The following is a 16,542-nucleotide window of genomic DNA, read 5'->3' on the forward strand; positions in this document are numbered from 1 at the left end:
CTCTATTACACCTGTACCCTCTACTACACCTGTATACTCTACTACACCTGTATACTCTACTACACCTGTACCCTCTACTACACCTGTATACTCTATTACACCTGTATACTCTACTACACCTCTACCCTCTATTACACCTGTACCCTCTACTACACCTGTATACTCTACTACACCTGTATCCTCTACTACACCTGTATACTCTATTACACCTGTATACTCTACTACACCTCTACCCTCTACTACACCTGTATACTCTATTACACCTGTATACTCTACTACACCTCTACCCTCTATTACACCTGTATCCTCTACTACACCTCTACGCTCTACTACACCTGTATACTCTACTACACCTGTATACTCTACTACACCTGTATACTCTACTACACCTGTATACTCTACTACACCTGTATACTCTACTACACCTGTATACTCTATTACACCTGTATACTCTACTACACCTCTACCCTCTATTACACCTGTACCCTCTACTACACCTGTACACTCTACTACACCTGTATACTCTACTACACCTGTATACTCTATTACACCTGTATACTCTACTACACCTCTACCCTCTATTACACCTGTACCCTCTACTACACCTGTATACTCTACTACACCTGTATCCTCTACTACACCTGTATACTCTATTACACCTGTATACTCTACTACACCTCTACCCTCTACTACACCTGTATACTCTATTACACCTGTATACTCTACTACACCTCTACCCTCTATTACACCTGTATCCTCTACTACACCTCTACCCTCTACTACACCTGTATGCTCTACTACACCTGTATACTCTACTACACCTGTATACTCTACTACACCTGTATACTCTACTACACCTGTATACTCTACTACACCTGTATACTCTACTACACCTGTATACTCTATTACACCTGTATACTCTACTACACCTCTACCCTCTATTACACCTGTACCCTCTACTACACCTGTACCCTCTACTACACCTGTATACTCTACTACACCTGTATACTCTACTACACCTGTATACTCTACTACACCTGTATACTCTACTACACCTGTATACTCTACTACACCTGTATACTCTACTACACCTGTATACTCTACTACACCTGTATACTCTACTACACCTATACCCTCTACTACACCTGTATACTCTACTACACCTGTACCCTCTACTACACCTGTATACTCTACTACACCTGTATGCTCTACTACACCTGTATACTCTACTACACCTGTACCCTCTACTACACCTCTACCCTCTACTACACCTGTACCCTCTACTACACCTGTATACTCTACTACACCTGTACCCTCTACTACACCTGTATACTCTACTACACCTGTATACTCTACTACACCTGTATACTCTACTACACCTGTATACTCTACTACACCTCTACGCTCTACTACACCTGTATACTCTACTACACATGTACGCTCTACTACACCTGAATACTCTACTACACCTGTATACTCTACTACACCTGTACCCTCTACTACACCTGTATACTCTACTACACCTGTATACTCTACCACACCTGTATACTCTACTACACCTGTATACTTTACTACACCTGTATGCTCTACTACACCTGTACCCTCTACTACACCTGCACCCTCTATTACACCTGTATACTCTACTACACCTGTATACTCTACTACACCTGTATACTCTACTACACCTGTATACTCTACTACACCCTTATACTCTACTACACCTGTATACTCTAGTACACCTGTATACTCTACTACACCTCTACCCTCTACTACACCTGTATACTCTACTACACCTCTACCCTCTACTACACCTGTATCCTCTACTACACCTGTATACTCTACTACACCTCTATACTCTACTACACCTGTACCCTCTACTACACCTGTATACTCTACTACACCTGTACCCTCTACTACACCTGTATACTCTATTACACCTGTATACTCTACTACACCTGTATACTCTACTACACCTGTACCCTCTACTACACCTGTATACTCTATTACACCTGTATACTCTACTACACCTCTACCCTCTATTACACCTGTACCCTCTACTACACCTGTATACTCTACTACACCTGTATCCTCTACTACACCTGTATACTCTATTACACCTGTATACTCTACTACACCTCTACCCTCTACTACACCTGTATACTCTATTACACCTGTATACTCTACTACACCTCTACCCTCTATTACACCTGTATCCTCTACTACACCTCTACCCTCTACTACACCTGTATGCTCTACTACACCTGTATACTCTACTACACCTGTATACTCTACTACACCTGTATACTCTACTACACCTGTATACTCTACTACACCTGTATACTCTACTACACCTGTATACTCTATTACACCTGTATACTCTACTACACCTCTACCCTCTATTACACCTGTACCCTCTACTACACCTGTATACTCTACTACACCTGTATACTCTACTACACCTGTATACTCTACTACACCTGTATACTCTACTACACCTGTACCCTCTACTACACCTGTATACTCTACTACACCTGTATACTCTACTACACCTGTATACTCTACTACACCTGTATACTCTACTACACCTGTATACTCTACTACACCTGTATACTCTACTACACCTGTATACTCTACTACACCTGTATACTCTACTACACCTGTATACTCTACTACACCTATACCCTCTACTACACCTATACCCTCTACTACACCTGTATACTCTACTACACCTGTATACTCTACTACACCTGTATACTCTACTACACCTGTATGCTCTACTACACCTGTACACTCTACTACACCTGTACCCTCTACTACACCTGTACCCTATACTACACCTGTACCCTCTACTACACCTGTATACTCTACTACACCTGTATACTCTACTACACCTGTATACTCTACTACACCTGTATACTCTACTACACCTGTATACTCTACTACACCTCTACGCTCTACTACACCTGTATACTCTACTACACATGTACGCTCTACTACACATGTACGCTCTACTACACCTGTATACTCTACTACACCTGTATACTCTACTACACCTGTTTACTCTACTACACCTGTTTACTCTACTACACCTGTTTACTCTACTACACCTGTATACTCTACCACACCTGTATACTCTACTACACCTGTATACTCTACTACACCTGTATACTCTACTACACCTCTACCCTCTACTACACCTGTATACTCTACTACACCTCTACCCTCTACTACACCTGTATACTCTACTACACCTGTATACTCTACTACACCTGTATACTCTACTACACCTGTATACTCTACTACACCTGTACCCTCTACTACACCTGTATACTCTACTACACCTGTACCCTCTACTACACCTGTATACTATACTACACCTGTATCCTCTACTACACCTCTACTAAACCTCTACCCTCTACTACACCTGTATACTCTACTACACCTGTACCCTCTACTACACCTGTACCCTCTACTACACCTCTACCCTCTACTACACCTCTACCCTCTACTACACCTCTACCCTCTACTACACCTGTTTACTCTACTACACCTGTATCCTCTACTACACCTGTATACTCTACTACACCTGTATACTCTACTACACCTGTATCCTCTACTACACCTGTATACTCTACTACACCTGTATACTCTACTGCACCTGTATACTCTACTACACCTGTACCCTCTACTACACCTGTATACTCTACTACACCTGTATACTCTACTACACCTGTACCCTCTACTACACCTGTACCCTCTACTACACCTCTCCCTCTACTACACCTGTTTACTCTACTACACCTGTTTACTCTACTACACCTGTATACTCTACTACACCTGTATACTCTACTACACCTGTACCCTCTACTACACCTGTATACTCTACTACACCTCTACCCTCTACTAAACCTCTACCCTCTACTACACCTCTACCCTCTACTACACCTGTATACTCTACTACACCTGTACCCTCTACTACACCTGTATACTCTACTACACCTCTACCCTCTACTAAACCTCTACGCTCTGCTACACCTGTATACTCTACTACACCTGTAGCCTCTACTACACATCTACCCTCTATTACACCTGTATACTCTAGTACACCTGTATACTCTACTACACCTGTATACTCTACTACACCTGTATACTCTACTACACCTGTATACTCTACTACACCTCTATCCTCTACTACACCTGTATACTCTACTACACCTGGTTACTCTACTACACCTGTACCCTCTACTACACCTGTATACTCTACTACACCTGTACCCTCTACTACACCTGTATACTCTACTACACCTGTATACTCTACTACACCTGTACCCTCTACTACACCTGTATACTCTACTACACCTGTATAATCTACTACACCTGTATACTCTACTACACCTGTATACTCTACTACACCTGTATGCTCTACTACACCTGTACCCTCTATTACACCTGTATACTCTACTACACCTCTACCCTCTACTACACCTGTACCCTCTACTACACCTGTATACTCTACTACACCCGTATACTCTACTACACCTGTATACTCTACTACACCTGTATTCTCTACTACACCTGTATACTCTACTACACCTGTACCCTCTACTACACCTGTATACTCTACTACACCTGTACCCTCTACTACACCTCTACCCTCTACTACACCTGTATACTCTACTACACCTGTATCCTCTACTACACCTGTATCCTCTACTACACCTGTATACTCTACTACACCTGTACCCTCTACTACACATCTACCCTCTATTACACCTGTATACTCTAGTACACCTGTATACTCTACTACACCTGTATACTCTACTACACCTGTATACTCTACTACACCTGTATACTCTACTACACCTCTATCCTCTACTACACCTGTATACTCTACTACACCTGTATACTCTACTACACCTGTACCCTCTACTACACCTGTATACTCTACTACACCTGTACCCTCTACTACACCTGTATACTCTACTACACCTGTATACTCTACTACACCTGTACCCTCTACTACACCTGTATACTCTACTACACCTGTATAATCTACTACACCTGTATGCTCTACTACACCTGTATACTCTACTACACCTGTATGCTCTACTACACCTGTACCCTCTATTACACCTGTATACTCTACTACACCTCTACCCTCTACTACACCTGTACCCTCTACTACACCTGTATACTCTACTACACCCGTATACTCTACTACACCTGTATACTCTACTACACCTGTATTCTCTACTACACCTGTATACTCTACTACACCTGTACCCTCTACTACACCTGTATACTCTACTACACCTGTACCCTCTACTACACCTCTACCCTCTACTACACCTGTATACTCTACTACACCTGTATCCTCTACTACACCTGTATCCTCTACTACACCTGTATACTCTACTACACCTGTATCCTCTACTACACCTGTATACTCTACTACACCTGTATGCTCTACTACACCTGTATACTTTACTACACCTGTATACTCTACTACACCTCTACCCTCTACTACACCTGTACACTCTACTACACCTGTATCCTCTACTACACCTGTATACTCTACTACACCTGTATACTCTACTACACCTGTATCCTCTACTACACCTGTATACTCTACTACACCTGTATGCTCTACTACACCTGTATACTTTACTACACCTGTATACTCTACTACACCTGTATACTCTACTACACCTGTATCCTCTACTACACCTGTATACTCTACTACACCTGTATGCTCTACTACACCTGTATACTTTACTACACCTGTATACTCTAATACACCTCTACCCTACACCTGTACCCTCTACTACACCTGTATACTCTACTACACCTGTATACTCTACTACACCTGTATACTCTACTACACCTGTATACTCTACTACACCTGTATACTCTACTACACCTCTACCCTCTACTACACCTGTTCAGGTACCTCATCTTTGCTTACTGTTGATTAATTGGTCAAAAGTTTTTGTCATTCACTTTTGCCTGTGTGTGTTTGGTCAGTAGTCATTCTGACTGACTTTTTCTCTCTCCTCATTGGTCCAGGAGGAGTCGTGTTACATCTTTGTGGGCGTGACCCAGGAGGCGGAGAGAGAGGAGTTTTATGACGAGACGCGCCGTCTGTGTGACCTCCGACTCTTCCACCCCATCCTCAAGGTCATTGAACCGCTGGGCAACCGAGAGGAGAAGATCCTCAACAGAGAGATAGGTCAGACACACACGCACGCACGCACGCACGCACGCACGCACGCACACACACACACACACACACACACACACACACACACACACACACACACACACACACATTAAGTCTGAATTTTTGCTTGTGTCTGTTTTTGATCAGGCTTTTGCGATAGGCATGCCCATCTGTGAGTTTGAGCTGGTTTGTATATGAATGTGTATCACGGTGTGTGTGTGTGTGTGTGTGTGTGTGTGTGTGTGTGTGTGTGTGTGTGTGTGTGTGTGTGTGTGTGTGTGTGTGTGTGCCCGTGTGTGTCCATGTGTGTGTGGTTGTAATCAGGTTTTGCGATAGGCATGCCCATCTGTGAGTTTGAGCAGCTGAAGGACCCTGAGGTTCAGGACTTCAGAAGGAGCATACTGGGCGTGTGCAGAGAGGCTATGGAGGAGAGGGAAGGAGGCGGGGCTGACACACAGGCCCTCTATGTGTACCCCCCCAACGTGGAGTCAGCCCCCGAGCTGCCACAACACATCTTCTGCAAACTGGACAAGGGTTAGTACTGTTATTGCTGCTAAACACTATACTATACTACACTATAATAACACTATACTACACCACGGCTATACCATACTACACTGTGCTATAACTACACTGTACTACACTACAGCTATACGATACTACACTATACTATAGCAACACTATATTATACTACACTATATCTACACTATATTACACTACACTGTAACTACACCACACCATACTACACTACAGCTATACGATACTACACTATACTATAGCATCACTATATTATACTACACTATATCTACACTATATTACACTACACTGTAACTACACCACACCATACTACACTACAGCTATACGATACTACACTATACTATAGCATCACTATATTATACTACACTATATCTACACTATATTATACTACACTGTAACTACACCACACTATACTATAACCACACTATACTACACTACAGCTATACGATACTACACTATACTGTAGCATCACTATATTATACTACACTATATCTACACTATATTACACTACACTGTAACCACACCACACCATACTACACTACAGCTATACGATACTACACTATACTATAGCATCACTATATTATACTACACTATATCTACACTATATTATACTAAACTGTAACTACACCACACTATACTATAACCACACTATACTACACTACAGCTATACGATACTACACTATTCTGTAGCATCACTATATTATACTACACTATATCTACACTATATTACACTACACTGTAACCACACCACACCATACTACACTACAGCTATACGATACTACACTATACTATAGCATCACTATATTATACTACACCATATCTACACTATATTATACTAAACTGTAACTACACCACACTATACTATAACCACACTATACTACACTACAGCTATACGATACTACACTATACTGTAGCATCACTATATTATACTACACTATATCAACACTATATTACACTACACTGTAACCACACCACACTACTATAACCACACCATACTACACTACAGCTATACTATAAGTATACTATACTACACTACAGCTATACTATAAGTGTACTATACTACACCACATCTATACTATACTACACTATAGTACACTACACTATCATACCACTATACCACACCACATCTATACTGTACTACACTATACTACAACTATACTATGCAGTACTAGCACCGCCCAACACTATGGCTATACGACACTATAATACCACTATACTAAACCACGGCTATACTGTACTACACTATAGTACACTACACTATAATAACACTATACTACACCACGGCTATACTGTACTACACTATACTACAGCTACACTATACTATGCAGTACTAGCACCGCACAACACTATGGCTATACTACACTATACTATTACTGCACCATACTATGCAGTGCTAGCACGACACCACACTATGGCTATACTATACTACACTATACTATAACTACACTATACAATACTATGCTGTGCTCTATTATAGCTTCACAGCACTGCACTACAGCTGCATCATAACTACACCATACTACACTACAGCTATACTATAAGTATACTATACTACACCACAGCTATACTATAAGTATACTATACTACGCCACAGCTATACTATAGCAACACTATATTATACTACACTATATCTACACTATATTACACTACACTGTAACCACACCACACCATACTACACTACAGCTATACGATACTACACTATACTATAGCATCACTATATTATACTACACTACAGCTATACGATACTACACTATACTATAGCATCACTATATTATACTACACTACAGCTATACAATACTACACTATACTATAGCATCACTATATTATACTACACTATATCTAAACTATATTACACTACACTGTAACCACACCATACTATACTATAACCACACCATAATGCACTACAGCTATACGATACTACACTATACTGTAGCATCACTATATTATACTACACTATATCTAAACTATATTACACTACACTGTAACCACACCACACTACTATAACCACACTATACTACACTACAGCTATACTATAGTTACACTATACTTCACTACAACTATACTACACTACATTATACTATAACTACACTATATTATACTACACCATAACTATACTACACCACAGCTGTACTATAATTACACTATACTACACCATAGCTATACCATACTACACTATACTGTGACTACACTATAATATAAATACACTGCACTGCACTACACTATATTGTGCTACACTACTCTACATTATACCGCCGCTATACTGCACTATACTTTACTATGCTGCACTATAACTACACAATAGTGTAATGTACTACATTATAACTACACTGTGCTATACCATACTACACAATGACTACACTATACCACACTATAGTGCACTATAACCACACTATACTACACTACGCTGCACTGTGACTACACCATACAACATTATATTATATCACACTACACTATACTACACCACACTATACTATCTTATACTACACACCACTATACTACACTATCTTATACTATACTACACACCACCACACTATACTACATTACACTATACTATACTACACACCGCTATACTACGCTATCTTATACTATACTACACCCCACTATACTACGCTATCTTATACTATACTACACACCGCTATACTACGCTATCTTATACTATTCTACACGCCACTATACTACGCTATCTTATACTATACTACACCCCACTATACTACGGTATCTTATACTATACTACACACCGCTATACTACGCTATCTTATACTATTCTACACACCACTATACTACGCTATCTTATACTATTCTACACGCCACTATACTACGCTATCTTATACTATACTACACCCCACTATACTACGGTATCTTATACTATACTACACACCGCTATACTACGCTATCTTATACTATTCTACACACCACTATACTACGGTATCTTATACTATACTACACGCCGCTATACTACGCTATCTTATACTATTCTACACACCACTATACTACGCTATCTTATACTATACTACACACCGCCATACTACGTTATCCTATACTATACTACACAACGCTATACTACGCTATCTTATACTATACTACACACCACCATACTATGCTATCTTATACTATACTACACACGCTATACTACGCTATCGTATACTATACTACACACTGATATACTACGCTATCTTATACTATACTACACACCACCACACTATACAACATTACACTATACTATACTACACACCGATATACTACGCTATCTTATGCTATACTACACACCGCTATACTACGCTATCTTATACTATACTACACACCGCTATACTACGCTATCGTATACTATACTACACACCACTATACTACGCTATCTTATACTATACTACACACCGCTATACTACGCTATCTTATACGATACTACACACCGCTATACTACGCTATCGTATACTATACTACACACCACTATACTACGCTATCCTATGCTATACTACACGCCACTATACTACGCTATCTTATACTATACTACACACCGCTATACTACGCTATCGTATACTATACTACACACCACTATACTACGCTATCTTATACTATACTACACCCCACTATACTACGCTATCTTATACTATACTACACACCACTATACTACGCTATCTTATACTATACTACACACCACACCACTACACTATACTACATTACACTATACTATACTACACATCGCTATTCTACGCTATCATGTACTATACTGCACACCACTATACTACGGTATCGTATACTATACCACACACCACTACACTATACTACATTTCACTATACAGCACTATACTACGCTATCCTATACTACACCACACTACACTACATTATATTATACTGCACACCGCTATACTACGCTATCTTATACTGTACTGCACCACACTAAACTATACTACATTATACTATACTACACCACACTACACTATACTACATTATACTGTACTACACCACACTACACTATACTACATTATACTATACTACACCACACTACACTATACCACATTATACTGTACTACACCACACTACACTATACTACATTATACTATACTACACCACACTACACTATACCACATTATACTGTACTACACCACACTACACTATACTACATTATACTATACTACACCACACTACACTATACCACATTATACTGTACTACACCACACTACACTATACTACATTATACTATACTACACCACACTACACTATACTACATTATACTATACTACACTACACTATACTACATTATACTATACTACACCACACTACACTATACTACATTATACTATACTACACCACACTACACTATACTACATTATACAATACTACACCACACTACACTATACCACATTATACTGTACTACACCACACTACACTATACTACATTATACTATACTACACCACACTACACTATACTACAGTATACTATACTATACTACACCACACTACACTATACTACATTATACTATACTACACCACACTACACTATACTACATTATACTATACTACACCACACTACACTATACTACATTATACTATACTGCACCACACTACACCACACTACATTATACTATACTACACCACACTACACTATACTACATTATACTATACTACACCACACTACACTATACTACATTATACTATACTACACTACACTATACCACACTACATTATACTATACTACACCACACTACACTATACTACATTATACTATACTACACCACACTACACTATACTACATTATACTATACTACACCACACTACACTATACCACATTATACTATACTACACCACACTACACTATACCACATTATACTATACTACACCACACTACACTATACCACATTATACTATACTACACTGCAGTATGCTGTACTACGACACACTACAACCACACTATGTTATACAACACAATATTATACTACACTACACCACATTATTATACCACACTATACTACACTATAGTATAATATACTACACTGCACTATTATACCATGCTGCACCATATTATACCACACCATACTACACAATAGTATAATATAATATACTACACTATACTATATTATACCATGCTGCACCATATTATACCACACCATACTACACAATAGTATAATATACTACACTATACTATATTATACTATGCCGCACCATATTATACCACCCTATACTACACTATAGTACAATATACTACACTATACTATATTGTACTACACTACACCACATTATTATACCACACTATACTACAATATAGGATAATATACTACATTATACCATATTATACTACGCCACACCACATTATTATACCACAATATACTACACTATACTGTATTATACTACACTACATTATTATACTACACTATAGTATAATATACTACACTATACTATATTATACTACACTACATTATTAAACCACATTATAATACACTATAGTATAATATAATATACTACCCTGCACTATTATACTATGCTACACTATATTATACTGCACTATAATACACTACAGCTACACTAAATAACACTACACTATTCTACACTATACTGTGATATACTACACATTACACTATATTATACTACACCAGACTATACTGTGAAACGCTATACTATACTATATTAACCCTAACCACAATAGATCTACTGCAAACTGGACAAAGGTTAGTACGTGTGTGTGTGTGTGTGTGTGCGTGTGCGTGCGCGTGCGTGTGTGTGTGCGTGCGTGCGATTTGCAGTAGAGAAAAGAAGGCGTGTCAGTGTGAAAAAGGATATTTGTTTATATTATCACATTAGTATTTACAGTATTCCGTGTGTTTTTGAGAAATGTAAATATTTAATGGACATTTTGTTGTCTTTCTCTGCTCCGCCCAACTCCCACCTCCAGGTCGTCTGATAGTCACTATCTGGGTGATTGTCTCTCCCTCCAACTCTAAACAGAAGTACACTCTAAAGATCAGCCATGACAGTCTGCCTGAACAACTTATAGCAGAGGCCATCAGGAAGAAGACTAGGTGGGTGATGACGCTGTGTGTATCAAGTGTATGTCAGGGTAGTGGTACATCAAGCTGCCTCACACTACAGAAACAGGAGAGAGGCTTACAGTAGGTGATGGTGCTAGTGAATAACCCCCCAATCCCCCCCCCCCCCCCCCAGGTCTATGCACCTGTCGGCCCAGCAGCTGAGGCTGTGTGTTCAGGAATACCAGGGGCAGTACATCCTGAAGGTCTGTGGATGTGATGAATACCTGCTGGAGAAATACCCCCTCAGTCAGTACAAGGTAAATATATACCCCCTCAGTCAGTCCGAGGTATATATATACCCCCACAGTCAGTATACATATATACCCCCTCAGTCAGTCCGAGGTAAATATATACCCCCACAGTCAGTATAAATATATACCCCCTCAGTCAGTACCAGGTAAATATATACCCCCACAGTCAGTATAAATATATACCCCTCAGTCAGTACAAGGTAAATATATACCCCCTCAGTCAGTCCGAGGTATATATATACCCCCACAGTCAGTATAAATATATACTCCCTCGGTCAGTATAAATATATACCCCCTCAGTCAGTACAAGGTAAATATATACCCCCTCAGTCAGTCCGAGGTAAATATATACCCCCACAGTCAGTATAAATATATACCCCCTCAGTCAGTACAAGGTAAATATATACCCCCTCAGTCAGTACAAGGTAAATATATACCCCCAGTCAGTACAAGTTAAATATATACCCCCTCAGTCAGTACAAGTTAAATATATACCGCCACAGTCAGTATAAATGTATACCCCCTCAGTCAGTATAAATATATACCCCCTCAGTCAGTATAAATATATACCCCCTCAGTCAGTATAAATAAATACCCCTCAGTCAGTATAAATAAATACACCCTCAGTCAGTATAAATATATACCCCTCAGTCAGTATAAATATATACCCCACAGATAGTATAAATAACTACCCCTCAGTTAGTATAAGTAAATACCCCCTCAGTCAGTATAAATAACTACCCCTCAATCAGGATAAATAAATACCCCTCAGTCAATATAAATAAATACCCCCCAGTATAAATATATACCCCCTCAGTCAGTATAAATAAATACCCCTCAGTCAGTATAAATAAATACCCCTCAGTCAGTATAAATAAATACCCCTCAGTCAGTATAAATAAATACCCCTCAGTCAGTATAAATATATACCCCTCAGTCAGTATAAATAAATACCCCTCAGTCAGTATAAATAAATACCCCTCAGTCAGTATAAATAAATACCCCTCAGTCAGTATAAATATATACCCCTCAGTCAGTATAAATATATACCCCTCATTCAGTATAAATATATACCCCCTCAGTCAATATAAATAAATACCCCCTCAGTCAGTATAAATATATACCCCTCAGTCAGTATAAATATATACCCCTCAGTCAGTATAAATATATACCCCTCAGTCAGTATAAATATATACCCCTCAGTCAATATAAATATGTACCCCTCAGTCAGTATAAATAAATACCCCTCAGTCAGTATAAATATATACCCCCTCAGTCAGTATAAATAAATACCCCCTCATTCAGTATAAACAAATACCTCTCAGTCAATATTAATATATACCTCTCAGTCAGTATAAATATATACCCCTCAGTCAGTATAAATAAATACCCCTCAGTCAGTATAAATGTATACCCCCACAGTCAGTATAAATATATACCCCCTCAGTCAGTATAAATCTATACCCCTCAGTCAGTATAAATATATACCCCTCAGTCAGTATAAATCTATACCCCTCAGTCAGTATAAATATATACCCCACAGATAGTATAAATAACTACCCCTCAGTTAGTATAAATAAATACCCCCTCAGTCAGTATAAATAAATACCCCTCAGTCAGTATAAATAACTACCCCTCAGTCAATATAAATAAATACCCCTCAGTATAAATATATACCCCCTCAGTCAGTATAAATAAATACCCCTCAGTCAATATAAATAAATACCCCTCAGTCAATATAAATAAATACCCCTCAGTCAGTATAAATATATACCCCTCAGTCAATATAAATATATACCCCTCAGTCAATATAAATATATACCCCTCAGTCAATATAAATATATACCCCTCAGTCAATATAAATATATACCCCCTCAGTCAGTATAAATAAATACCCCCTCAGTCAGTATAAATAAATACCCCTCAGTCAGTATAAATAAATACCCCCTCAGTCAGTATAAATAAATACCCCCTCAGTCAGTATAAATATATACCCCTCAGTCAGTATAAATAAATACCCCCCAGTCAGTATAAATATATACCCCTCAGTCAATATAAATAAATACCCCTCAGTCAGTATAAATAAATACCCCCTCAGTCAGTATAAATAAATACCCCCTCAGTCAGTATAAATAAATACCCCCCAGTCAGTATAAATAAATACCCCCCAGTCAGTATAAATATATACCCCTCAGTCAATATAAATAAATACCCCTCAGTCAGTATAAATAAATACCCCCTCAGTCAGTATAAATAAATACCCCCTCAGTCAGTATAAATAAATACCCCCCAGTCAGTATAAATAAATACCCCTCAGTCAGTATAAATATATACCCCCTCAGTCAATATAAATAAATACCCCTCAGTCAGTATAAATAAATACCCCTCAGTCAGTATAAATATATACCCCTCAGTCAGTATAAATATATACCCCCTCAGTCAGTATAAATATATACCCCCTCAGTCAGTATAAATAAATACCCCCTCAGTCAGTATAAATATATACCCCCTCAGTCAGTATAAATATATACCCCTCAGTCAGTATAAATAAATACCCCCTCAGTCAGTATAAATAAATACCCCCCAGTCAGTATAAATAAATACCCCCCAGTCAGTATAAATATATACCCCTCAGTCAATATAAATAAATACCCCTCAGTCAGTATAAATAAATACCCCCTCAGTCAGTATAAATAAATACCCCCTCAGTCAGTATAAATAAATACCCCCCAGTCAGTATAAATAAATACCCCTCAGTCAGTATAAATATATACCCCCTCAGTCAATATAAATAAATACCCCTCAGTCAGTATAAATAAATACCCCTCAGTCAGTATAAATATATACCCCTCAGTCAGTATAAATATATACCCCCTCAGTCAGTATAAATATATACCCCCTCAGTCAGTATAAATAAATACCCCCTCAGTCAGTATAAATATATACCCCCTCAGTCAGTATAAATATATACCCCTCAGTCAGTATAAATAAATACCCCCTCAGTCAGTCAGTACACACACACACACACACACACACACACACACACACACACACACACACACACACACACACACACACACACACACACACACACACACACACACACTATTCAGTTAGACTGTCATGGCTGATCCATAGACACACACAGATTAAAGAGATCACACTCTTAATTCCCATTCCTCTCTTTCATCCCTCTCTATCTCCCTCCCTCCCCCAGTATATCCGTAGCTGTATAACAGTAGGCCGCCTACCCCACCTGATGTTAGTGTCAAAAGACAGTCTGTACAGCCAGCTCCCAGGCAGTGGGTTTGTAGCTCCCTCCTACAGTCGGCGGACCCCCCAGCCCAGCCCCTGTCCTGGGGGGGGAGATCCCAGCTCACCACGCTCTCTCTGGGCCTTCAACACCCTTCTGAGGGTCCGTCTGCTCTGTGCTACATACGTCAACGTCAACATCAGAGACATTGACAAGGTAGACAGACAGTCTCCATAATGATAATAACAATTGATGTCAATA

The 16,542-nt window shown here is 38.9% G+C and overlaps 1 protein-coding gene across 4 annotated transcripts in view; it reads left to right on the plus strand.

Moving 5' to 3' along the window:
* LOC129866024 (phosphatidylinositol 4,5-bisphosphate 3-kinase catalytic subunit alpha isoform-like) overlaps window positions 1-16,542 on the plus strand; it is a 127,328-nt gene that overhangs the window by 23,866 nt on the left and 86,920 nt on the right. For all 4 annotated transcript variants that reach the window (XR_008761463.1, XR_008761464.1, XM_055939160.1 and 1 more), the window contains exons 3-7: window positions 6,067-6,229; window positions 6,545-6,754; window positions 12,642-12,768; window positions 12,911-13,034; window positions 16,246-16,497. Coding sequence is in view for 2 of the 4 variants with exons in the window: in XM_055939160.1 (XP_055795135.1) it covers window positions 6,067-6,229; window positions 6,545-6,754; window positions 12,642-12,768; window positions 12,911-13,034; window positions 16,246-16,497 (876 nt within the window). In the remaining 2 variants the exon portion in view is untranslated. The remainder of the gene's footprint in view (window positions 1-6,066; window positions 6,230-6,544; window positions 6,755-12,641; window positions 12,769-12,910; window positions 13,035-16,245; window positions 16,498-16,542) is intronic.

This window comes from Salvelinus fontinalis, chromosome 11, assembly GCF_029448725.1.
Source record: "Salvelinus fontinalis isolate EN_2023a chromosome 11, ASM2944872v1, whole genome shotgun sequence".
Taxonomy (NCBI): domain Eukaryota; kingdom Metazoa; phylum Chordata; class Actinopteri; order Salmoniformes; family Salmonidae; genus Salvelinus; species Salvelinus fontinalis.